This window comes from Arvicola amphibius, chromosome 10, assembly GCF_903992535.2.
Source record: "Arvicola amphibius chromosome 10, mArvAmp1.2, whole genome shotgun sequence".
NCBI classification, from domain to species: Eukaryota; Metazoa; Chordata; class Mammalia; order Rodentia; family Cricetidae; genus Arvicola; species Arvicola amphibius.
This window is the reverse complement of record NC_052056.1, coordinates 57,564,797-57,590,385: the sequence shown is the minus strand read 5'-3', so window position 1 is coordinate 57,590,385 and position 25,589 is coordinate 57,564,797. Positions and strand designations below refer to the sequence as shown.

General features: G+C 40.1%; 2 protein-coding genes across 3 annotated transcripts in view; one reads left to right on the top strand and one right to left on the bottom strand.

Annotated features, from left to right (window-relative positions):
• The window catches only part of Iqcb1 (IQ motif containing B1), a 74,280-nt gene extending 69,571 nt beyond the window's left edge, over positions 1–4,709 (bottom strand). The window contains exons 1-4 of one of the 2 annotated variants that reach the window (XM_038346375.1): positions 4,578–4,709; positions 4,042–4,110; positions 1,141–1,253; positions 767–929 (exon numbers count right to left, since the gene is read on the bottom strand). In XM_038346375.1, the coding sequence (XP_038202303.1) occupies positions 767–929; positions 1,141–1,240 (263 nt within the window). In that variant the 5' untranslated portion in view covers positions 1,241–1,253; positions 4,042–4,110; positions 4,578–4,709. The remainder of the gene's footprint in view (positions 1–766; positions 930–1,140; positions 1,254–4,041; positions 4,111–4,577) is intronic. The other variant, XM_038346376.1, reaches the window with a different exon arrangement.
• Positions 4,710–4,808: 99 nt separating this feature from the next.
• The window catches only part of Eaf2 (ELL associated factor 2), a 46,782-nt gene continuing 26,001 nt past the window's right edge, over positions 4,809–25,589 (top strand). The window contains exons 1-2 of the mRNA XM_038345681.2: positions 4,809–5,010; positions 8,143–8,237. Of these exons, the coding sequence (XP_038201609.1) occupies positions 4,905–5,010; positions 8,143–8,237 (201 nt within the window). The 5' untranslated portion in view covers positions 4,809–4,904. The remainder of the gene's footprint in view (positions 5,011–8,142; positions 8,238–25,589) is intronic.

Here is a 25,589-nt window from a genome sequence, read left to right as displayed (position 1 = left end):
CTGAGTCATCTCTCCAGCTCTTGCAAGTACCAGAGTTTAAATCCCAGAACCCACATCTGACAAATTACAACCATCTGTCACTTCAGCTCTAGGGTATCCAATGTGTTCTTCTGGCCTCTTTGGGCACCTATACTCATGTGCACATACCCATACATAGACATCAACATAAATACATAATAAAAAAATAATAAATTTCTTAAAATCAAATGAGAATGGAAGAAAGATTAACTAAGGCACTGAGAACACTTTATCCTTTATCACCTTATTAAAAAAGCATTATTTTAGCATGGTAGTAGAAAAGTAAATGCTGCTTCTAAATTTCATGGACAATATTTGGGCTACCTAATGCATATACAATTTAGATAGCTAAATCACTACAAAGTGAAATGAAGTTTTCTGTATTTGTTTTTCTATAGTTCTTTGCCATATACTTTCATTTTGACACCTAATTCAAGTATCACTGCTGCACAATTTCCACCGTTATTTTTTTATGTACAGAGCTTTAATTTACCCATTTCTTAAAAATATTTCTGAGTCAACAGGAATATATTAGCTAGTTGGGACTCAAGTGGTAAACAAAAGAAATGATCACTTTGGAAAGAAATCTAAAGACAATCAGTTGCAAAAGAGTTACAAACAATAGCATACAGTGTGAAAGGAAAGTACAACCAAAACATATCATAGGAGAGTCTAATTTTTATTAGAATGACAAATAAAAAAGAAATATTTAAAATGAGAACAAATTAACCTTCTAGCTTCATTTTACCTTAGTATCTGTGTAAGCTGGGAAATTGTAGTCCAACCACCCTGGATTCGAGAACAATCTTGACTGAGGACCAATAGACAATACTGAATGAGGTCATAACAATATATATCTTGTTTCACTTTCTTCAACTCTGAGCTTCCCAAAGGAGTGTTGTTTATTATTTCTAAGGAAAGAGAAAAGATATATCTATTTCTGCTCAACACATCTAAGAGATACTTGCATTTTTATGTTGTAATCATTAAAAATACGTCAAAAAGGAAAATGGTATTCCTCAGTGTCAATATTTCACTAAACAAATTAGAACACTAGCATTGTATCATAATAGAACCAGTATTTCCTTAATGTCTTTCCTAACTATAAAAATATTTTCTTACCTTTTAACTTCAACAATATAACAGGAACATTTTGTTCAGGACTTTTTGCTACTTCAGCAGCTAAAGACAAGATCCTTGGGTCTGTGCCTGTTGGCTTCATTTTTTCCTACTACCTGTGTTTTAACATAATAAAAAAAGTAAACAAAGAAACCAAAGATCATGTGTACTAAGAATAAGAATTGCATTCATTCCCTCTACACAATTGTAGGATAGAATTCATACAGGAGAAATAGATTGTAGAAAAAGTTGATATATCAGGCTTCATATGGCTTTTCTTTAAAGGTCAGTTTACAAGGCTGGTCCTTGGCTAGTATCTAGAATGTGGATTTCAGAAGGATTTTTATTGTTCTCTTATAAGCCTAGATCACTGTGTCTAAACTGTTATAAAAATGATGGTTTATGGTAAACATCTGCTTTTCTTTTAGAACCCAAGAATTCTGATAAATGCTTTATCTGATTTTCAATACCTGAAATGGAATATTTTATAAAGAAGTTTATTTAGTTCACAATTCTGGAAGTTCAAGGACCTTGGGCTATGGTCCTGCATTAGCTCTGATGAGAGCTATCTTGGCTTTGCCATATGACAGATGACATCATAGCACAGTGGGAGATATATGGCACAAGATACCCAAGAGAGACTGAGAAGGGGATATATGGCACAAGATACCCAAGAGAGACTGAGAAGGGGCTAGGCTCACCTTTTGTAAGTCTTAAAAAGTAGCAAAAGTCTTACAAAAACTGTTTCAATTCTTTTAAAGGTGGTGGTGATTCCAATGATGTAATTATTTCCCACTAGGCCTCATCTCTTCAAGGTTCCACCACCTCTTATCATTGACATTAAGGACTAATATTTCAACAAAAACAACAGCAACAATTCTGGTCACTGAGTATCTAATAAGCTTCCCTAGTAGAAAATACTTCACAGGTGGTGTCACAGCTGCTTTGCTCAAGAAACTGTGTGTAATTCTATGTAATTTTACTGGGAGAGGATTTTGGAAGACTAGGCCTGGTTTCCTCTAGATGTACCCTTTACCGGTCTTCCATTTCGATGACTTTGCTTTGTATATCTTCACTATAAATTAGAGCTAACAAATAAGACAATATATGAGTTGAGTCCTGTGTGCCCTTCTACCTAATCACTAAACCTGGAGATGATCTGTGAAGTACTAAAATACTAGGTCTCAGAAATGTTACATAATTATAAGAAAATTAAAAATTATTTATAGTGAATTAACTCTAAAATGCAAAAAACCCACACCTCAGTTTTCTTATCATAGCTTTTCTAAGTTCTAAAGTATCTGAAGCTCAACAGCATCATTTTTATATTTTAAAATAAAACATATTTTAATTAATAAAGGATAACATATAGTATTATGAGTTAAGAACTGTGCTGAGTGGGTTTTAATGCATCATTTTATCCTCACAACAGGACTATGAGGTAGTGCCTTTAATCATCTCCAATGTTCAGTTAAAAAATATAAAACTTAGCTAGGCACAGTGGCACATGCCTTTAATTCCAGTATTTGAGAGGCAGAAGCTGGTGGATCTCTATGAGTTCAAGACCAGCCTAGTCTACGTAGTGAGTTCCAGGGCAACTACAGTGAAAGCCATCTTGAAAAACTTGTCACAGCTCCATCAATATATAGTAGCATCAGTCAGATATCAGTCTAACTACAAATCTTGTGATTTTACACTTGATCTTATCAAAAAAAAGTTGAGAAGCTACAAAACCAGTGATTTTAATTACAATGTTCATTTTTTTTCCTCCCAGGCAAAACTGTAAATATAAAACATATTTTCAAATAATCTTCTAACTCATTTCTTAGCTATTATTCTACTATGACTGCCACTATGGTCCCATTTTTGTATTTAAGGGTTGAATAACTTGTATTTAAGTCATTCAAAAATCATCTCTCTTCTTGGGCAAAATATAACCCATTAATAGGCAAGTCAAGCTCACTGAAGCTATTTTTAAAGAAAGTCCAATAATACTCCTAGCAGGCAGAAAACACAAAACTTTCCTATAGAATGCATGGTAACTATACTCTTTCCAGTGTCAAAATTATTCTAACTGTTCCTTGTGAGAGTGCATCAAAGTAGATTTATACATCCTCTTCCCTGGATGCCATTTAGGTTGCAAATTATTATACACAATCCTGTAATAAAAATCCACGTGCAAGTAAGTACGTATGCATTCATTTGGCCCTATAGAACAAATCCCCTTTGCTATTCAATGGCCACAAAGTCAATGACCTGGGCTTCTTAAACAAGTATTTTCATCTGTGAACAAAGTTGCCATTCCTAGGCCTTACAATTCAAAATCTAGAAGGTAGCTATCAATGATAAGCCTTAAAATATAAAAGTATCGCTGAACCCTAAATAATCCGGAGAGGTATGTTACTATGAATTGTTCTACTTGTTTGCACGCATTAAACCCATTTAACCATCTCAACAATTGTCAAGGATGGGCATTATTTTTTACATAGCTATTATCATTACTTCCCCAATCCTCATGACAAAACATATGTCTAATTTGCTTGCACAAAGTCACACTGTTGGGATGATGCTGGAGTACAAATCCAGAGATTCTGGTGTCCGATTAGCATATAAAACAGTCTCCACGTACCTTTAAAGGGTAGAAGGCAAACACAATCAACCACCCACGGGGGGGCGGGGGGGGGAGGGGTAAAAAAAACTTGACAAATCTGCTTAAGGTAGAAATGGAAGGATAATCTAACCATACAAATAGCCTGGAAAAAATCGTCTGCTGGCGCAACTCACTGGATCCTTTTCCTGAATTCTCCTCGAACACAATGAATGCTTTCTCCAGCTTTACAATGCTGTTGCGAAGTGTCAAGAGGAAGGGGGGGAAGGCAATTACTGATCAATTCATACTCTTACCCCGCTGCTAGGCCGATCCTTGAGGAATCAAGAGTGCCAGGCCGTGCCCTTCACAGCCTCCAGGAATCACTAGGGCGGAAACAAACGCCAGAAACCTAATGCAGTCAGTTACCCCCTAACCCTAAGCTTCAGGGTCCCCACCGGAAACGCCCCCCTCCTCAGTCCCTAACGCTGGCGGGAAAAGGCCTGTGGTATTTAAAGGTTAAAAAACAAACAAACAAACAAAATGCGGCCATCAAAGGAAAAGCATCACTTCAAGTGGCTTCCAGTCTGTCAGAGCACCGAGGGGGCGCGGCTGGGGTTCCAAAACGCGCCCCGGAGCTACTAGGCCTCGGGAAGCCACAGGCCCAGGCCCAGGCCCAGCGGCGGCCCCTCCTCAGGCGTCCGTTTCCAAGCCTGCGGGCCGACGCGGAGGAGGCCCACGCTCCCGCCCCCAGGCCCCGCCAGCCCCTTCACTGGGTCCGAAAGCCTGGCGTCCTAGCGTCCCCGCCCCCCGGAGCCCTCAGCCATCCCAGCCGCCATCTCAGGTCTGTTACCTCATCTAGGTTTCGCCTCTGTCTGCCTCAAGGCCCGACCCGCACTGCGCACCACGCACCTCAGCGAGGCGGCGTTCGCAGAGCGGTGTGCGTCGCGACGCGGGAAAGGGGGCTGAGGGCGGGCGAGGGGGCGAGGGGCGGGGCGGGACCGCAGGCGAGGGGCGGGGCGGCTGTCTCCAGACAGCCAATCGGGACTCGGGGCGCTCCAGGGGGCGGAGAGCGAGCCCGCAGGGGCCGGAGCTCCGGCCCGGGGCCGCGGCCGGCGCAGCTGCTCGGGAAGGCTGTGACAGCCGGTGGCCGGGGCCGAGCGCGAAGCACAGGACGAGAATGAATGGGCCGGCTGGGCTCGCGTACCTGGACCGTCGCGAGCGGGTTCTCAAATTGGGCGAAAGTTTCGAGAAGCAGCCGCGCTGTGCCTTCCACACCGTGCGCTGTGAGTGTGGGCTGCCCGGGGGGTACCCGGGAGGAATCTCCTGGGATGCATGGGGGGGGATGTGATGACGTGGAGACAGACGCCTCGGAATTCTGTAATTCTGTCCCCGCGGCCCTTGGCTCCCCGGGAGACCCGATGGCACCGGTGATCCACACTACCCGGTTCCCAGGCTCGGCGGCGCGGGCGCCTGGCGTCCCGCAGGTGTGGGAGAAACCTGGGAGGATTGACGAGAGACTGACAGGCTGGAGAGAGGAAATTTTGTGGAGAAGATCTGGAGGCGTACCTGTGGAGACTAGAGTGACAAGTGGATGGTGCGGGGTGGAAGGGTGACAGATGGAACAAAGGACCGAATGCAGGGCAAAAGCGATGTGTAGACGCCGCAGGGACACTCCTTCGCCGGTTTCACTTGTCCTCTGGCTGATGAGCGGTCTCATTTAGTTTGTTTGTGGGGTGAGACTGTCCGCTATCTCCATAGTTTCTGTCTCTTTTGGATCTCAAATTTCATGGCCAGCTAATAATTACTGATTAGCTGATTATCAAAAATTGAAAGGTGAGGCCTTAATAAGTTATCTTTAATATTATTGGAAAATTGGCTATAATAAGCCTTTTTGTCTTAGTAATTAAATGATAGAGATGCCAGTGCCAAAAATGTAGCCTAATTTTGTATGTAAAACTTCTTTTTTGCATACTAGGCCTCAGAAGTCTAGTGCCAAAAGGAAACATCAATGAATCGTGACCTCTTTTGTGTATGTGTGTGTGTCTATGTGGGTGTGTGTATGACAAATTGCAAAGTAGATTTTTTTTCAGATCATTTCTCCATCCCAGCTGTTCTTACTGTCTCATTGTTTTACCTTCCTCAATCATTCTGTCCTTTTTCTTATAAAGTTGATATTCTGAAAACACCCAACTAAAAACTCAGTCATCAAAGTTTAAGTTATAAACAATCTAGTTGTAATAACTGAGAGTAAATGTAGGCAGAATCAATGGTTTTAACCTTCAAATGATATATGTACATTTTGTAAAAAAAGGTTTTATTATAGAAATATAACATGTTTTGGTGGGATAAACTGGAGAAACTTACCAGCAGAACTCCGCTGGTGTCTGTTGTTTATTTTGCCATGGGTGACAATTTAGAACTCCCCACATGTAACAACAGCCAGTGCTGTGCAGGTCCTGTAGTTTCTTTCTCTCTCTTCAGTTTCGTTTTCTAAAAGTAAGATACTATTCTTATCTGCTCTTTCAATGCATGTCCTTTCCTCTTCCTTCAGGTATGCAGTAGTATTTTATTTTTCAAACGACATGGTTTCAGATTACAAAAAAGAAGTTATATAGAGATTTTTTTCAATATTACATGTACACGTGTGGGCCTGAGTGTATGTATGTGCATCATATGTATGCAGGTGCCCTCAGAGGCCACAAGAGAGTCTCAAATCCCGTGTAACTGGAGTTTCCAGTGCCTGTCAGTCACCTGATGTTGGTGCTCAATGATCCAAGGTTTCTGCAAGAGCAACAAGTGCCCTTGACTGCCGAGCCATCTCTCCAGCCTCTCAGTGTATATATTTTTATAACTTAGCAAAATCAAATGAAATACGGTTTCTGAAAAGTGCCTTTCAGGTGCTTCAAAGACTTTCATTTATAGCTTCTTTGATTAATTGATTGATTAATTGCAGTGTTAGAAACCAAACTCAGGGCCTTGCACATACTCGGAAAGTGCTCCACCACTGAGCTACATCCCTACCTTTATACAAGTTCTGAAGATGTTGAAATCATATTTTCCAGAGCCAGATAATCTAGCCACAAGAATGACAATAAACAAGAATATACAAAATATAATAATAATAACCACAGAGTAAACAAACTTAGATTCCACACTTAGTCTTGCAGAAGTCATTAAAAAGGGTTTTGGTCTTTGTTTTTCTCTCTCTTCTTACTGAATTAAGTATAGAATCATACAGACTCTATTTAGGTTTATTTAAATAAAACATGCTATTGTTCGTAAGAAGAGGTTCTTTTCCAGTGGCTCCCAATCTTAATAATTCAATGAGAAAAGGAGACTATACAATAGAGAATTTTGCATTTATGCAGGGTGAATGGACCTAATTTATAACAGGCACTCAAGCCAGAGTTATTTGAAAGAAAGTATTATTTTGTCTTATCTACAGCTTAAGTTTTGCTTGTCTTTTATATTAAGGTTTCAGAGAAGCCTGGCTGTGAACACTGACCTTCACTAAATGCATATATAATGTGACTTTGAGGACATTCCCTAAGTTTTCAGCCACAATGTCCATATGTAAAAATAGTAATAGCTACATTCTAGACTTTTTCTAGAGAGGTTGTGGTGGCATTTAAAAATCTAGCACAGCATTTAGAATATGGTAAAGAATAATTCATAGCCACCATGAGTTTTTATGAATTATATTCATAAGTGCATATGGAGTACTAATGCATGTAATTTGCTTAAGTGTAATGACGATAACACTTAGAAACAAAGATGCACTACATAGAAGAGTTTGAATAACACATTAAGATTAGTTTTGGATTTGAGCTAGCACTGGTTTTATAATTTATATCTATTTCAGGGTTAATGATCAGCAAATGTCCTGTTTTCAGTGACACCATTTATTATTGTCACAAAATAGGCTGATAAGCTGTAACTACAGACCAGTTATTCTCTATTCGAGTTGGTCCACGCACCAAAAGTACTAAGACTTTAGTGTAAGTAAATATCAGAATTTAAAATAGGATTTAATTATGTTTATAGTTAAGGTTCTTTGATCAGCACAGACTCTACATTCTTTCCCTGCCATGATAGATTGTACTCTGTTCTACAACAGTGACCCAAGGGGCTCAGCAGTTAAGAGCACTGGCTGCTATTCTGGAGGACCTTGGTCTGGTTCCCAGCACCCACCTGGTAATCCACAATTGTCTGTAACTCCAGTTCCAAGGGATCCAATAGCCTCCTCAGGTTCCTGCACAAGGGAGTGCACATACGTGCAAGTAAAACATTCATACACAAAAATAATTGAAACACCAGTGAACCAAAGCATCCTCCCGTAGTTGCTTCTGTCAGTGTCTGTCACAGTAATACATTGTTCTATCTTATAAAAATTGATATTTGTATCTATTTTTTAGATGACTTCAAACCTGCTTCTATTGATACTTCTTGTGAAGGAAATCTTGAGGTGGGCAAAGGTGAACAGGTGACAATAACTCTTCCAAATATAGAAGTAAGTAGTTCTGTATACTAAAATGAAAGAGATCTGTATTACAGGCTCTCAACTGAAAAGAACTAGTGTATGACGTAAATGACATGTATAGTAAATTAAAATATAATGAAAATAGATTAAAAGAAAACTAAAATGTAGACTGGGATCAAATTGTGAAGTATATTTTATGTTGAAATTTAGAATTTGAGCTTCATCCTATGAGATGAAGCAATAAAAAATATGTCTAAGCTGAGAACATGATTAGACATAGTGGGTGGGGAAAAGATTCAGGAAGTATACACATTGAGCTTCCTTTATCCAAAACACTTGGGACAAGTTTTTTGCATATTCTAGTTGTTTTTTAATTTTGGAGTATTTGCAAATATATAATGAGATACATTTGGGATAGGACATAGATATAAAATACCAAGTTTGTTTAATTTTTGTATAGACCTTATACATGTATCCTAAAAATAATTGTATAAAATATTTATAATATTTTGTATATGGAATAGTCCATCATGTAGAATTTTCCACTTGTGGTATCATATTTGAGCTAAAAAGATTACATTTTGAAGCATTTCAGATATTGGAATTTTGAATTAGGGAACTTCAAATCTGTAGTTTAGGAACTGGACTGAAGATTGTGGGTTCTGGATCTCTTAGCCAAACATTTTCTCTGTTTTTAAACTTTTCCAAATGTATTCAAGTAACTAATGTTATCTGCATAAAATACAAACTTTCTCAGTTCGATCCTTTGAATTAGAAATTTCTTATTATTTGGGTTTTTTCTTTAATACTGCCTTCATCTGTTTAGAGAAATTTGTAGAGAAAACCAACTCAATAATTTTGTGTTATCTATAAAGAAAACCTGAAGCATGATTCTAATTAGTCTTATCAATAAAAACCCGAATTCAGATATTAGGGTGAAAGCGGAAAGATCAGAGAAGCAGAGCAGTTGGCCACTAGAGAGTTCTGACCTCTATAAAATCGCAGACCAAATGGGGGTTGTTTCTGTCTCTATGAATCCTCAGACCAAATGGGGGAGATCCTGTCTCCACCTCCCTAGTCCTGGGATCAAAGGCATGATCCTCCCAAGTGCTGGGGTCAAAGGCTTGAGCCTCCACATGCTAGGGTCAAAGATTCTGTTGCTCTTTTAGACTGGTTCAGTCTCGGGTAGTCCAGGGTGGCCTTGAACTACTGATCTTCCTGTTTCTTCCTCCCAAATGCTGGGATTAAAGGTATGTGCTACCACTGCCTGGCCTCTATGGTTAACTGGTAGGTAGGTTGGCCCTCTGATCTCCAGGCAAGCTTTATTTGTGAGAACACAAACAAAATATCATCCAAAAACACTGGACTTTTTGAGACATTTTGCCTTTAATTTTATGGTGGGAATAGTTTAGGGTTGCCCAATCCACATCGTATTACATGGATTATTGAGCTGCTGTGTCATGGTTAGAGGTACAGAAAGCTTTATCTTCTATTCTGTCTTTTTCTTATATTTATGACCCTACAACTGTGTCAGATGGAATCAGTTGCTGCTTCTGAAGGTTTCTTAAGACAGAGCTCTGTATGTGTGTGTGTGAGTTTTTATTGAATATTTCTCATTTGTTTCCTTAGGAGCTGAAGAAAAATGAAAAGTCAATTCACTATGAGATGCCCTGAATAAATTAGCTTTTGAAATCCTCTATTATGAAAAATTTCCAGATTCTTGGGTTTCTATATCATTTGGAAATTTATTTAGCAGTACCAAGTCATGTTTGCTTTATAGTGTTTATAAGGAATAACCTGAATGAGTTATTCAATTTTATTTTCAGTTTTTAAAGTTTTTAAGAATATGCTTGGAGAATGAGGGATCGCCTAGATCAGGCTGGCCTGCTGGTATGGACATGTCTGTGGGATTGTGTCTTGCCTGCCTAACTGAGGTGGGATGGAAGATCCGCACCTAATGTGGACAGTATTGTTTCATGAGCCGGGCCCATGTACACAAATGAAGACAGCTAGCCAAGGAAGCAGGAACAGTGAATAGGCAGGTGGCTTGGGCGTGTTCGTTATTTTTCTTCTTGACTGTGGATGTGATGCAATTGGCTACTTGCGATTCCCTGAAATGCTGGACCATAACCTAGAGTTGTGAGCCAAATGAACCCTTTCTGCCCCATGTTGCTTTTTGTCAGGATATATTTTTTTAATCATAAATCGAATGAGAACAGGGCTGTTTATAGTTTCATTAAATGCATGTTCATTGGCATTTTTTTTCTCTCATTTACACTTTCCAACCCCTGTCCTTCCCCAGCCCCTCCCAGCTACCTTCCCTCAAACCCTTCTCCTGTCCTCCCCATCTCCCAGCCACTCAAAGAAAAACAGCCACTTCATTCTAAAAGTGACCAAAAGCTTTACGTTCACAATGGGAGCTGCAGTTCTGTTGTTCCAGCCTGTTGTGGTATTTATTAATCAGTGGCGATTAGTTTGCATTAGAACTCTTGTTGTGCTTATCTTTGCCATATAGAATATCTGTTTTTCAAGTTACAACTTTCCCATTTCATCTCTTATGTTGCTCTTCTATGGCAATTCTATGTATTGATAAATATCATTTTGTTTATTATCCTGTTTAGTGAAGAGTTCTGATTATGGTATCAGTATAAATCCTCTTAAAGCCGGGCGGTGGTGGCGCACGCCTTTAATCCCAGCACTCGGGAGGCAGAGGCAGACGGATCTCTGTGAGTTCGAGGCCAGCCTGGTCTACAAGAACTAGTTCCAGGACAGGTTCTAAAGCTACAGAGAAACCCTGTCTCGAAAAACCAAAAAAAAAAAAAAAAAAAAAAAAAAAAAAAAAATCCTCTTAAAATGATAACTATTGGACTAGGCCTGTATTTTCAGGTCTATGGCTTATAGATTTCCAAAATGTAAAAAATGATGGTAGGAATTACCTGTCACCTTCTAGTCTCCACACACGTCTGTACTCATATACACATACCTATGCAAACGCGCACACGTGAGCACACACACACACACAATTTAAAAACAAAATTAATTTTATAAAACAAGAATGATTTTAGGTTCTGATGGTTCTTTTGGTAAGGTAGATTTTTAAATCCCATTCTTTTTTGGTATTATCATATTGATAAATTAAAAATGAAGACTATAGACCAGTTAAATACTGTACACTTCTAAGTTTTATAGGCATTTTAAAAATAAAAAATAATAATGATAACAAACATTTGTTGGATGTGGCATGGATGGTCCCATATACTGCTTAGTGATTTTCATATATTACCCACTTAATTTTATTTAATATCTTCAAGTACTAGGAGTTTACCCCTATTTTATAGAGAAGGAAGCCAAGGCTTGAAGAGAGTAAATAATTTGCACTGAAGTATAAAGCTATTAGGTGACGGTCAGGACACTACTCCTGTGGGGCGTGTGGTTCACCATATTTTCCGACAGCATACACTTCCACATTGCTCACTCCATGCCAGCCACTGTCTCGCGGAGTTTGATTTTCATAGTCTGGAGTAGGAGGTATTACTATCCCAGTTTTCACTTGGAGGAAGGGGCCAGCGAGGGGCCTCATCTCTCCTGTTGGTAACTGGCAGAGCAACTCCTCTAAGTTCTCAAATCCCATCGTCCTCGCTTTATTCCAGCCCAGGGGTCAGACCTGCCCACTCACAGGTGCAACAGTTATCCAGCAAGCAGGTGTGGTGGGCCTTGCTTTTCTATAAACCTCCTGAAACCGCCTACAACTGGCCTCGCTTGGGTAGGTCTCCTCATTTTCTTTTTCCTAGGCAGGTGGGGAGCCTTTGGCCTGCTGGGGCCTGTTCTTCTGTGGAACATGCTTCTCTCTGAATATCTGCAATTTCTGTTCTCAGTGTTTCTCCTTGCAGGTGGAAGGGAGGGGCTGGGGGACATGGAGGAATCTGGAGTTCTAACAGGTTCACTGAGCTCTTTCCTGTCCAGCCTGTTCCGAACAGCTTTGTTTAAGGATAGTGCACATCGTACCTGTACACTTAACAAACTAATATAGATACTGCTAATGTCAAACATGGAGTAACAGATGAAATGTTCCTTCTGGGACTTCTGATATGGAGTAGGAAATAAAATTAAACTCAAATAAACATTTTATTTTTTTAAAGAAAACAAACTATCTTTTTTCATTTTACATACCATTCCCAGTTCCCACTCCCTCCCCTCTTCCCACTCCCTCCACCTACCCTCCCCATCCACTCCTCAGAGAGGGTCAGGCACATTGCTTTGGGGATGGTCCAAGACCCTTCCTACTATATCTAGGCTGAGTAAGGTATCCATCCAAAGAGAATAGGTTCCAAAAAAGCCAGTACAAGCAATAGGGATAAATCTTGGTGCCACTCCTAGTGGGCTATACAACTGTCACCCACATTCACAGGGACTAGTTTGGACCTATGCTGTGTCCTTCCCTGTCCTGCTAGCGTTGATGCGCTCCCATTAGCTCAGGTGAACTATTTCAGTTGGTGTCCCCATCATGGTCTTGACCTCTTTGCTCATATTCTCACTTCTCCTACTCTTCAACTGGACTTTGGAGCTCAGTCCAGTGCTTCAGTGCAGGTCTCTGCCTCTGTTTCCATCAGTTGCTGAATGAAGGATCTATGGGGATATTTAAGATTCATCAATCTGACTACAGGGCAAGGCTAGTTCGGGTGCCCCCTCCTCTATTGCTTAGGGTCTTAACTGGTGGGTCATCCTTGTGGATTCCTGGAAATTTCTCTAGTGCCAGGTTTCTTACTAGCCCCATAATGGCTCTCTCAATCAAAATATCTCTTTCCTTGGTCTCATCTCTGTCCTTCTTCCATCATGACTATTATGTTCCCTCAAGTTTTCCTCCCCCTTCCATTCTCCCCATCTTCCCATTCTGTCCTCCCTTCTCCCTCACATGCTCCCAGTTTTGTCAGGTAATCCTGTCCATTTCCCCTTTTCAGGTGGATCGATTTATCTTTTTCTTAGGGTTCACCTTGTTACTTAGCTTTTCTAAAATCATGAACTATAGACTCATTATCCATTGCTTTACAGCTAGTATCCACTTATGAGTGAGTACATACCATGTTCATCTTTCTGGGTCTGGTTACCTCACTTAGGATTGTTTTTTCTAGTTCCATTCATTTGTATGCAAAATTCAAGATGTCTTTGTTTTTTACTGCTGAGTAGTACTCTAATGTGTAAATGTGCCACATTTTCCAGTTGAGGGTCATCTAGGTTGTTTCCAGGTTCTGGCTATTATGAATAATGCTGCAATGAACATAGCTGAACAAATGTCCTTGTGGTATGATTGAGCATCTTTTGGGTATTTGCCCAAGAGTGGTATTGCTGGGTCCTGAGGTAGGTTGATTCCCAGTTTTCTGAGAAACCGCCATACTGGTTCCCAAAGTGGTTGTACAAGTTTGCACTCCCACCAGCAATGGAGGAGTGTTCCCCTTATTCTACATCCTCTCCGGCATAGACTATCATTGGTGTTTTTGATCTTAGCCATTCTGACTGGTGTAAGATGGTATCTCAGAGTTGTTTTGATTTGCATTTCCCTGATGGCTAAGGATGGTGCTGGCATAACTGGATGTCAATGTGTAGAAGAATGAAAATACATCCAAATAAACATTTTTAAAAAGATTTAATTAAAAAATTTAATTTATATATATTAGTGTATAACTGATGTGTATGTTTGTGTGTGTGTGTGTGTGTGTGTGTGTGTTAAAATGTAGATGTTAGTGGGGGCCAAAAGAGGGCATTGGAACGCCTGGGGCTGGAATTATAGGCAGCTCTGAGCCACCCAACAAGGGAGCTAGAAGCTTCAGGACTTCTGTGAGAGCAGTGTGTGGTCTTAACTATAGAGGCATCTTTTCTGCCCCATAAGTAGACAATTTTGAAGGCAGAATTGAGATCCTGTTTAGAAGACAGCACAAAAGATTTTGTAATATGTGAGAACAAAGAAAAGTGGGAACACCAATTCTTCTCTCTAGCTTTGCCAAGAAAGGGAAGGTCTGAATTTGTCTTTTTCTTGAAGGGCAAGAAAAAACTCTTCTGTACTGTGACAAGCAGGTGTGGGCGAGCCATTTCTCAGATAGGAATGACTTAATCACGGGACGTGACTCAACCTTTGGGGGACTGCTGGGCAGATAACTAAACATGTGAGACTTCTGGGTAATGTCTGATGTGTGTCTGATGTGGCAGAGCAGCTGAGGGACCAGACATCAGACAGGATAAAGATGATGACCAAAGATACCACTAAAACAGAGCTGCTCACTTAACCAAGTAGGTGAAGGAGCATATAGGAAAGAGTATAAGTGAGATTTTATTTCTTCTACTCTGGATTCCCTCTTGTTCCAGGAAATACCCCCTCAAATAAAAGATATCAAGTTACAAAGTTTGTTCTTAATTCTCCTTTTATTTTCCCCCTTTTGTTTTTTGAGACAGTGTTTCTCTGTGTAGTCCTACCTGTCCTGAAACTACCTCTGTAGACCAGGCTGGCCCCTAACTCAGAGATCCACCTGCCTCTGCCTCCTGAGTACTGGGATTAAAGGTGTGAGCCACCATTGTCCAGTATTAAGTCTCCAATTTGATCAAAAAAAAGAAAGAGTACTCTGGATCCAATGTAGCAGCTAATTCTCCCTAGTCCTGCTTTATTGTAAGTAATCATAGGTATATGCTTCATATAAATACAGATTGTTCAGTTGTAAGTAATAACTAATCACTGTACAACATATTTCAATATTATAAAGTTCACAGTACACATATGCCACTTGTGCTCTAAGGAAGGAAATTCAATATTGCCTCAAATCATGTGAGCATTTTAAAAATGGGCCTTGCTATCATCATTCTAAATCACCACTCACACTGGTGGAATGAGACATGGGAGTTAGAATCTAGACACTAGCAATAACATTCTTGCTCCACTATGTGTGACTCTGAGCAGAGATATCTTCCCTCACAGTGCAGTCTCTTTCCCAATAAACGTGTCTCAAGGGGCTATGGTAAAGCACGTATGAGATTGAAAGGACTCAGATAATGGAGCTGAACACTCAGGTCATGTTTTCTGTCACAGTAGTTTGTATAGAAAGGAAATTAACATTACTTTCTTGGCGTCTTCCAATGTTTCCTTTCCCATCTGAATTTACCTCATGTCTAGTACGTTAGTCTCCTGCCCACTGTTTACCATCCATTAGTTTCTAGAAGTCGAGCAACAAGGAATTTGTTGACCAGCAGCTACAGATGTCCCAGAGGTGGTGGACCCATGGAGGCAGTTAGGCTGAAATGGAGTGACCAAACACTTTACCATTTGATCCTTTTATGTAACAAGTCAGATCTTCATGTCAAAGATGTTAAAAGTCATAGATCTGGAACTGGACTTTCTGTGTTTAAATCTCCCTCTGCCACTTACCAACTGTGTGAACTTGGGCAAATTAGCAAGCCTTTTGTGCCTTATTTTTCTCCTATAAAGATAACAATTGTCTCATGAGGTTGTTATAAAGATTAAATGAATTAATATGTGTAAAGTGCTTCAAAGAGAATGTAGTCCACAGATACATAAGAATTGATACTTATTGCCATTTTAAAAAACTATTTTTGTTGTTATTGCCAAATTGACTTAGGGTGACTTAGAAGACACTGCTGGGAGACATGGTTGTATGGTTCAGAGTGTAAAAGGTGGTGCTCACTGTGCAAGCCTGGCATCCTGATCTAATTCTTAGAGCCCACATAAGGTGGAAGGAGAAAGCCGACACAATAAAGTTATCCTCTGACCATAGATATGCCATGACATTTCTCTCTCTCTCTCTCTCTCTCTCTCTCTCTCTCTCTCTCTCTCTCTCTCTCTCTCACACACACACACACACACACACACTTGGGGAGATTATCAGAGGAAGGATTCTTCCTAGGCAGCATGGTGGCAACACCACTGACGATTAAGCTTGTATCAGTATATTCCTTACTCTTCCTTCTTGTTCTTGTCTTTTCTGTATTATTTATGTTCATCCCTGCAGTTTTTAAAGCCTCATGGAGCACCTTCTGAAGCACACCATTTTCCCCATTGTCAGTTCCATGCAGTGTAGGCCCTGTATTTTAGCTGTAATAAAAAGTGGAGGCTTTAATTCTTGTTCTAAAATTAGCCTCTGTCTGAGATTGGTGCTCTTTCCATGGTAACACATGCCCTTGGAAAGTTCCTGTATTGAGTCTGTTGCTAATAGTGCATTATCATAGTCTATATAAGTGATGAAGAGAATGTGTTTATTTTGGTTCATCATCCAGAACGGGGATTGCTAGATCATAAGGTAAATCTGTGAATAATTTTCTGTGGAATCCCCAAACTGTTTTCCATATAGCTACAATAATCACATTTTACAAGTATTTTAGAGTGTTGGTAATGTTGAACATGTTTTCATGAGCTTCTTGGCTATTTGTATTTCTTTTTTTGATAAATGCTTATTTGAATCTATTGCTCATTTTAATTAGCTTATTGGAGTTTTTAACTATTGAGTTTTGCTCAAAATAACTGGCTATTCAGGGATATTTTTGGTTCTCTATAAATTTTGGTTGTTTGATGAATACTGCTGGTGTTTTGGGAGGAATTGCACTGAATCTATAAATCACTTTGGGTAGCATAGGCACTTTAACAATTAACCTGTGGGTACAGGATACCTTTCTGGTTTTTTTTGTTTCCTCTTTAATATCTTTTTATCAGGTTTTAACATTGTTATTTTGGGGGATATTTCATTTAATTAATTATTAGATGTATTTTATGGTTATTGTAAATAAAATTGCTTTCTTGATTCCTATTTCAAATAGTTCACTATTGGCACTAATAACTTTTGTATGTTGATTTTACATCCTGAAACTTTTCTGGTTTTATTTATTAGTTCAAATAGCCTTGGCAACATTTTTGGTTCTCTCAGTATGGAAGATCATGCCACCTTCAATAGTTACTTAATTTTTTTTTTCAAGGAGTCAACTCATAGTTTCATTGCTCTTTGGGGTTTTCTTTTCTTTGTGTGTGTGTATCAAGTTTCATTTATTCCCCCTTCTTGCCTTATGACTCTGGTAAGTTCTTTCAGCATGTGCTGAATAAACATGGTGAAAGTGTACATCCATGCCCTGTTCCTGATTTTATAGAGTAAGCTCCAGCTCTTCTCTGTTCTGTGTGATGTTAGCTATTGGTTTATTATAAATGTCCTTTATAATGCTACATTCCTTGAATATTAAATTTTTTCAACATTTTTATCATGAAGTAATGTTGAATTTTATTGAACGCCTTTTTCTGCATCAGTTGAGATGTTAACACAATTTTGTCCTTTATTATGTTGATGTCAGATGTATTGATTTACATATACTGAACCATTCTGACATCTCTAGAATGAATCACACTTGATCAAGGTGAATAATTTGTTAATGCATTATTGGATTTATTTTGCTAATATTTTGTTGAGGAACTTATGTCTGTTTTTGATTATATTTGTCTGTAATTCTCTTTTTCTATTTTGTTTTTTCCAGTTTAGGTATCTGGGCAGTTCTGACTTTGTAGAATGTATTTATGAAAACTTTTTCCTGTTCTACTTTTTTGGAGAATTTCAATAGTTCTTTAACTGGCAGAATTCTGCAGTGAATCCTTGTCCTGCCTGGTTTTTTTCCTCTTTTCTTTTTTGTAGTGGGAAGATTTTTATTGCTAATTCAATCCCATTATTTGGATTTTATTGATTCAGGGTTTCTATTCCATCTTGATAAGATGTGTATATTGAGGAATTTATCTATTTATTCCAGATTATCAAAGTTGTTAGCATGTAGTTTATAATCATCTCTATCTTTTATATTTCAGTTGTCTCCATTGTAATGGCTTCTTTATTTTGTTTCAAACCTCTGAATCTATTTGTGTCTTCTCTCATTTTCTTAGGCTACCTTAAAGTTCATTCCTATTGTCTGTCTTTTCAATGAGACAGCTCATAGCTTCATTGATTTTTGGGATTATCTTTTTTAGTATACATTGATTTCTACTTTGATGTTTATTAGTTTATTTGCTTTGCTAATTTGGAGTTGACTTTGTTGTTGTTTTCCTGGTTTATCAAAATGTGGCGGTGAATTGTTTATTTTAGATCTTTCTACTTTCTCAGCTTTGGGGGATATATCTGTTCTGCTGTCTACAATGATAACTTTGATTTGTTCAGTACATACTGTCAAGAGACTGAGCGCTTTCAGTACTGGAAAGATTATTGAGAAACTTGCTGTCAGAATAAGTGGGCATCTTTATGTGTTAGTGGTTTCTTTTCTCTTTCAACCTTCAGAATAATCTCTACCTCTTTTCTGCGGTAACTTGATTGCCTTTTACCTTGGCAGTGAGATATCTCATGGTAGACTTGATTGAGTTAGACTGGTGACTGTTCACCTTCCTGTACCTGGACTTCTGAATCCCTCACCAGGTTTGTTAAACTTTCTGTTATTAATTTGAATAGGATGTCTTTGGCATTCTCAGTTACTTCTTTTTTTTCCAGTTTATTTATTTTTTATTAAAAATTGCCATCTCCTCCCCTCCTCCCCCTTCCCTCCCCTCCCCTCCACCCATACCCCCACTCCCTCCCTCTCCAGGCCAAAGAGCCATCAGGGTTCTCTACACTATGTTGAGTTCAAGGTCCTCCCAACTCTCTCCAGGTCCAGGAAGGTGAGCAACCAAACTGACAAGGCTCACACAGAGCCCGTCCTTGTCGTAGAGACCAAGCCCATCGCCATTGTCCTTGGCTTCTCGGTCAGCCTCCACCATCAGCCACTTTCAGAGAGTCCGATTTGGTCGCATGTTCCATCACTCCCATTCCAACTGGACTTGGTGGTCTCCCATTAGTTCTGTCCTGCCGTCTCAGTGGGTGAATACATCCCTCATGGTTCTGACTTTCTTTCTCATGATCTCTCTCCTTCTGCTCCTCATCAGAACTTTGGGAGCTCAGCCCGGTGCTCCAATGTCTCTCAGTTACTTCTTAAGCTGTAATAACCCAAATGTTTTCTGCTATCTAATTTCCTCAGATTTTTAAGATTTATTTATTTTATTTTATGTGTATGAATGTTTTGCCTGCATGTATGTACATACACTACATGTGTGACTGGTGCCATGGAGGTCAGGTGTAGCTCTAATTCTAATTGATCTTAATAAATGAAACCCAGAGTCAGATTTTAGGGGTGAAAGATAAGCAGTGCAGCCTTCCCCTAGAGAGACCTTTTACCTCTACCAATGCTCAGGCCAAAGGGGCCACCCTGTCTTCAGACTGCACCTCAGATTGTGCTGAGTTCTTGTCTTCTCCTGCCTTACATTCCTCTCTCTGCCCAGCCATATCACTCCTGTCTCCACCTCCCTAGTGCTGGGATTAAAGGTGTGTGATCCCATGTGCTGGGATTACCTTTGTGTGAGCTCTGTTTCTCTTTTAGACAGATTCAGTCTTATGTAGGCCAGAATGGTCTTTAACTAACAGATTCCTCTGCCTCTGTATCTGGGGTCCTGGGATTAAAAGTATGTGTCACCACTCCCTGGCCTCTAGTGGCTTAGCTCTGCACTCTAGTCTTCAGGTAAGCTTTATTTACTAAAACACAAACAAAACATCACTATAGTCAGGAGGAGGTGTAAGAGTCCCTGGAACTGGAGTTACAGATGGTTGTGAGCCACCATATGGGTTCTGGGAACTGAAGAAAAACCACAAGGACTCTCAATCACTGATTAACATGGTGCTGATTTTTTATTCTAAAACTTAGGGTAGTGCGGGCATTTTAACAATTTTTTTTGTAATATGGGTACATGATATCTCTGCTTTCTGTGTCCTCTTCAATATGTTTTGTCAATGTTTCACACTTTATTATTAGCCAATCAACTGTACATTTTCAAGTAAATATTTTCAAACATACTAATTCTTCTGTGTGATATATTCTGTTATTCTTACCTCTTGTATCACATTTTTAATTTTCCTGAGTGAGTTTTCACCTCAAGGATTTTTATTTACAAAAAATGTTACCATATCTTTAAATTTTTTTATTAGACTGTTAAGCAATTTGTGTTTCCATTGAGATTGTGAAGTTGGTAGTTTCTTTAAAACTGTAGTTTGAAATTCTCCCTGAGAATCCCCTGTACTGATCACTTCCTAGTCAGTTTCTGGCATTTTATTTTGAGTTGTAAGTATATATGGTCTCCTGAGAGTTGGTAATACTTGTTAGTGTGTGACACCATCCAGGCATTAAAGAATCGGTTATCTATTCCACTTCCTAATTTGTCATCCCTCATCTACCTCCAGAGAAATCCTAAACAGATTTCCCATTTCCTCTGAGCCTGTGTTTATTCCTGACATGTCAACACTAGATGGTGCCCAAGTCCAGGTTTTCCCAGAAGTTGGCTGTTCATGTGCTGTCCTAGTTCAGTACTAGAGGGCAACCTAAGCCCAGATTTAAACTAAATACACTGTTGGTGCTCTGTTCAGAAAGAACTAGGAGAGTGTCAGGAAAGGCTTATCTGTTCCTACACATATATTCCTGGGTCTAGGGTAGGCCTGATGACTCCCGCAACTAGACAGTGGTCAGACAGGAGGATTCTGCTTGGCTCTAGATAATCACTTTGAATAGATTGGACCTGGGTTTCTATGTGATACCTGTGAATTCCAATACCACCATTTCACCCCTGAGCCTATGCTTCACAAGCATAATACTTGATTAGGACCAAGACCCACGCTGCTATGGGTTACTTGTTATAAAATGAATTCAGAACTACTATCATCAATCACAACTGCTGTTAACTGAAAGTGAAGTCCAATAAAATGGGACTGCAATGTTTTCCCTTGGAACTGTAGCTGTTCACAGACAGGCCTGGGATGGGACCATTAGTATTTGCCCAGTGTCAGATATCACTAGCACTGAGGTCCAGTGTAAAATCTTATGTCCTGCTCCCACTGAGGAAAGTCTTACAATGTGCTTTATAGCTTGAGGTTGGGGTAGTGTTAGGAAAGGCAGCCTGTGGGCCACAAGGTTGATGTTACTAAGCTAGATCACATGAGTCACACAACTACAAGGACCTGTGCAGCCTTCAGGTGTGTTGGTGTTCACAGTGGAGCTGATGATTGTGTAGATCACATAAGTCTGTCTTATTACAGAACAAATCTCAACCACATATGAGGTTCTATAGCCTTGTCTATGAGCTTTGGGCTTGTGAGACCAATAATAGCTCTGCTACCTGAGGATGGAAATAGGTAGTAGAAATAGTCTCTCAGCTATAAAGGCTGTTGTTCAGCTGAGTTGCAACTATGGGATCCTGTACCTTAGGAAGAGATTATCATACCACAAGTTCACACTATGGCTAGAACTGATGCATTCAGAACTCTCCAATCCCTTCAACGTATGTACCTGATGCTAGGGCCAATCTAGAGTTTCAGTGAGCTCAAGGCCTTTAGTTTTTCTGGGTCTTAGTGTGGTGGATCTGGCATTGTGCTCTAAGACCAAAGCCTTTGTCTACCTTTGTTTCTGCTCCCCAGTGGGTAGAGTACTGCTTTCTGTCATCTACAATGCAAGAGATGCGGGTGAAGCAATCAGCTACCTGACCTCACAGAGTTCCACTGGTTCAATCCCAGGTATAAGCCATGTGGGAGGGATCATGGGGCCTTGCTCAACAGTGTAACTCACTAGGATGGGCCTGATACTGGTTTTTAAATCTGAGGATTGGGCTGAATTCTCTCTCCTTATCCAAAGCTGAAGGTGTATTTCTCCCTGCAGGGCTGCTTACAGTTGGGTTGCTGGGGTGATTCTGACAATTCTTTCCTGCTGCTTCAATATGTCCTTTTGTTTTGTTACACAAAAACAGGTAGGCTGCTATCTCACCTTAGTTCTTTGGAAGATAGTTTGGTATATGAGTAGCTGTTCAGCTTGGTGTGTCTACAGGGCGAGATCACCAGAGGATCTTATTAAACATCATCTTGCTCCTCAACTTTTATTGTTTGGTCCTGGAGTTAATCCCAGGGCCTTGCAAATGGTAGAGTATGCACTGTATCAATGGGCTATAACCTCAGCCCACCTTATTTATCCTTTTATATTCTTTATTAGTTTTGCTAAGCATTCATTCTTTTAAAAATTATCATTGTTTTGTGTTTATTTCCCTTTCCTGTTAGTAATAATCAAACTGTAATTATCTGTTATTTATGAAAATCACAACAGAGGATGTTGGGGACACATTATTGTCCTTAATAAGATCCTTCCCTCTTTCTTCCCATTCCCTTCCCTTCTCTTCCCTTAGCCAAACACCCAAGTTTATTAATGTAACATTTCATTCCAAAATTTTTTTTTTTTTTTTTTTGGTTTTTCGAGACAGGGTTTCTCTGTGGCTTTGGAGCCTGTCCTGGAACTAGCTCTTGTAGACCAGGCTGGTCTCGAACTCACAGAGATCCGCCTGCCTCTGCCTCCCGAGTGCTGGGATTAAAGGCGTGCGCCACCACCGCCCGGCATTCCAAAATATTTTTAAATAAAGAATTTTCAGCTTTTACATTATACATTTATATAGCCTATTACTATCTATTTAAAATTAATTATATATAAGTGACCAAATTCGTTTGCTGAATATTGCTATGGCTTTATTCTCTTATACTGAGGTTTTGTTCTAATTCATTTGTCCATGCGTTAGAGTCTTTGCTTGGCTTTTTCTTTCTCAGATAAGTTATGATCTCACTTATTTTGTATTTTTCTTGCAGTATGTCTTTTGACTGACCACTTTAAGTCAATTACCTATACTGTGTCACAAATGCCTGTGATAATCAGTCTGTGAAGAGAAAAGATTTCTTCCAATTGATGGTTTTATTCTATGACTTTTAATCAGAGCAACAAATATCTCATAACTAGAGAAGAGAACAGAATCCTCAAATTTTCTAGACTATCCTTCAGTGACTGAAAACTTAACAAGGTTCCACCTCTCAAAGTTCCTTTCTTCCAAGTAGTACCAAGCTAGGGACCAAACCTTTGATACATGGTCCTTTCAGGAACGTTTCAGATCCAACTGTAGCATTCTACCCTGATCCCCAAGGCTCAAACCTATCTCTTAATGCTAAATATCTTTAATGCACCTCAAAGAGTCACCAGAATGTTAAATGTTCAAAAGCCTAGGTCCATAGTCTCCTCTGAGCCACAAAGCAAATTCAGCTATGAGGTCCTGCAAAAATAAAAAATAAAGTTACATGTTTCCGTTCAAACAAAGTAAAGGAACATTCCCCTTCCAAAAGTGAAGAAAAGGAAACATCAAGAAGGAATGAGATCTAAACACAGCAGCTATACATTAAATCCTAAATATTCATGCTCAGCATCCAAGGCACACCATGGTAGGATGTTGGGTCCCACGGGCTTGGGCAACTCCATCCCCTACAGCCTTGATAGTCAGCTCACGTGGCCACATTTCTGGGTTCTCTCACTGACTGCAGTTTCACTTAGGAGGCTTCCTAAGTCTCCGCTGTACCTTCAGCCTTACTCTCCCAGCTCTGTGTTACATCCTGTCAGGGACGGCTTGCAGGAACTCAGACTCTGCCAGGACTCTACCAGTTCCCCCAGAATTTCCTTTGAAACCTCTCTGGAATTCTACACGATCCCATAACTTTTATAGTCTGCATGAGAACAAAGTCTAGATCCTACAAATGAGGTCAATCAGGTACCGGTGGCCTGAGCTCCTTACCAATTTAAGCAGACCCAAGTGAGCAGGGTGCCCTGGGAAATCTCTTCTCAAAGACTCTGCTCTTGAAAGTCTTTGAAACAAATTTGCATTCTTTACTCTGAGTCCTTGATGGCTGTGACCTCATGAATTTCAGAAAAGCCCTCAAGGTGTCTTTCTTTTTGTCCAGGTGCAAAGCACTTGACTTCTTTCTAATAATATTGATTTCTTTAGCAACTGCCCTTTCTTGTGCACCCTTTCTGGCTAAACTGCAAGTTTCCCAAATCTTTATATTCCTTTCTTTTTTGTCCTCACTCCTCACTCTGAATCTGGCTAAATGCATCCAGTATTACCTGTGCTGTTATCTAGGCACTTCGCTGCCTTGAAATTTCCTCCACTAACAAATTCACCTCAAGTTCATCCTCCTGCAAATTCTCAGGGAATAGACAAAAATGTAGACGTATATTTATCATGTTGTCTTATAACAAGGATAACTTCTAGTCCATTTTCTTTTTTTCTTTTGACATTCTTTCCCCCCCCCCCATGGTTTATTTTTTTATATTTAAAAATTTCCATCTCCTCCCTTCTCCTCCCCCTTCCCTCCCCTCCCCTCCACCCATACCCCCCTCCTTCCCTCTCCAGGCCAAGGAGCCATCAGGGTTCCCTACTCTATGTTAAGTTCAAGGTCCTCCCAACTCCCCCCAGGTCCAGGAAGGTGATCGACCAAGCTGACAAGGCTCCCACAGAGCCCGTCCATGCAGAAGAATCAAAGCCCAGCGTCATTGTCCTTGGCTTCTCAGTCAGCCTCCACCATCCGCCATATTCCGAGAGTCCAGTTTGGTCGCATCTTCCATCAGTCCCATTCCAACTGGTTTTGGTGGTCTCCCGTTAGTTCTGTCCCACCGTCTCCATGGGTGAACACACCCCATACGGTCCTGACTTTCTTTCTCATGTTCTCTCTCCTTCTGCTCCTCATCAGGACCTTGGGAGCTCAGTCCAGTGCTCCAATGTGGGGCTCAGTCCTTTTCTTCATCTATCGCCAGGTGGAGGTTCTATGGTGATATGCAAGAAATTCATCAGTATGGCTATAGGAACTGGCGTTTTTGGGCACCCTCTCCTCAGCTGCCCAAGGAACTAGCTGGGGGCATCTCCCTGGAAACCTGGGAACCCCTCTAGAGTCAAGTCTCTTGACAACCCTCAGATGGCTCCCTTAATTAAGATATATGCTTCCCTGTTCCCATATCCACCCTTCCTGTATCCCAAGCATCCCATTCCTCCGAGCTCCCCCATTCTCCCCTTCACGCTTTTCTCTCTCCATCTTCCCTTGGCCCCGTCTCGCCCAACCCTCAAGTTCCCAATTTTTGCCCGGCGATCGTGTCTACTTCCAATATCCAGGAGGATTACTATATGTTTTTCTTTGGGTTCTTCTAGTCCATTTTCAACAGAATCCATTTCTATCTCAAACCTCATCAGCAGCATCTTTACTGACCCATATTTCTTCTGTGTCTACTGTAGTCATAGCAATGACCCCACTTCTTGGAACCCGTTTTTTTAGTTTAGCCAGCTTTCCATTAACTTCCATTAAGAACCCTCTACATAATCAGCTTATAAAGAGAAAATAGTAATTTGGGGCCATGGCTTTAGAGTTTCAGTTCATGATCATGTTGATCTATTGTTTTTATCCCTCTTATCTGAGAATAGCACACCATAGTGGGAGTGCATGG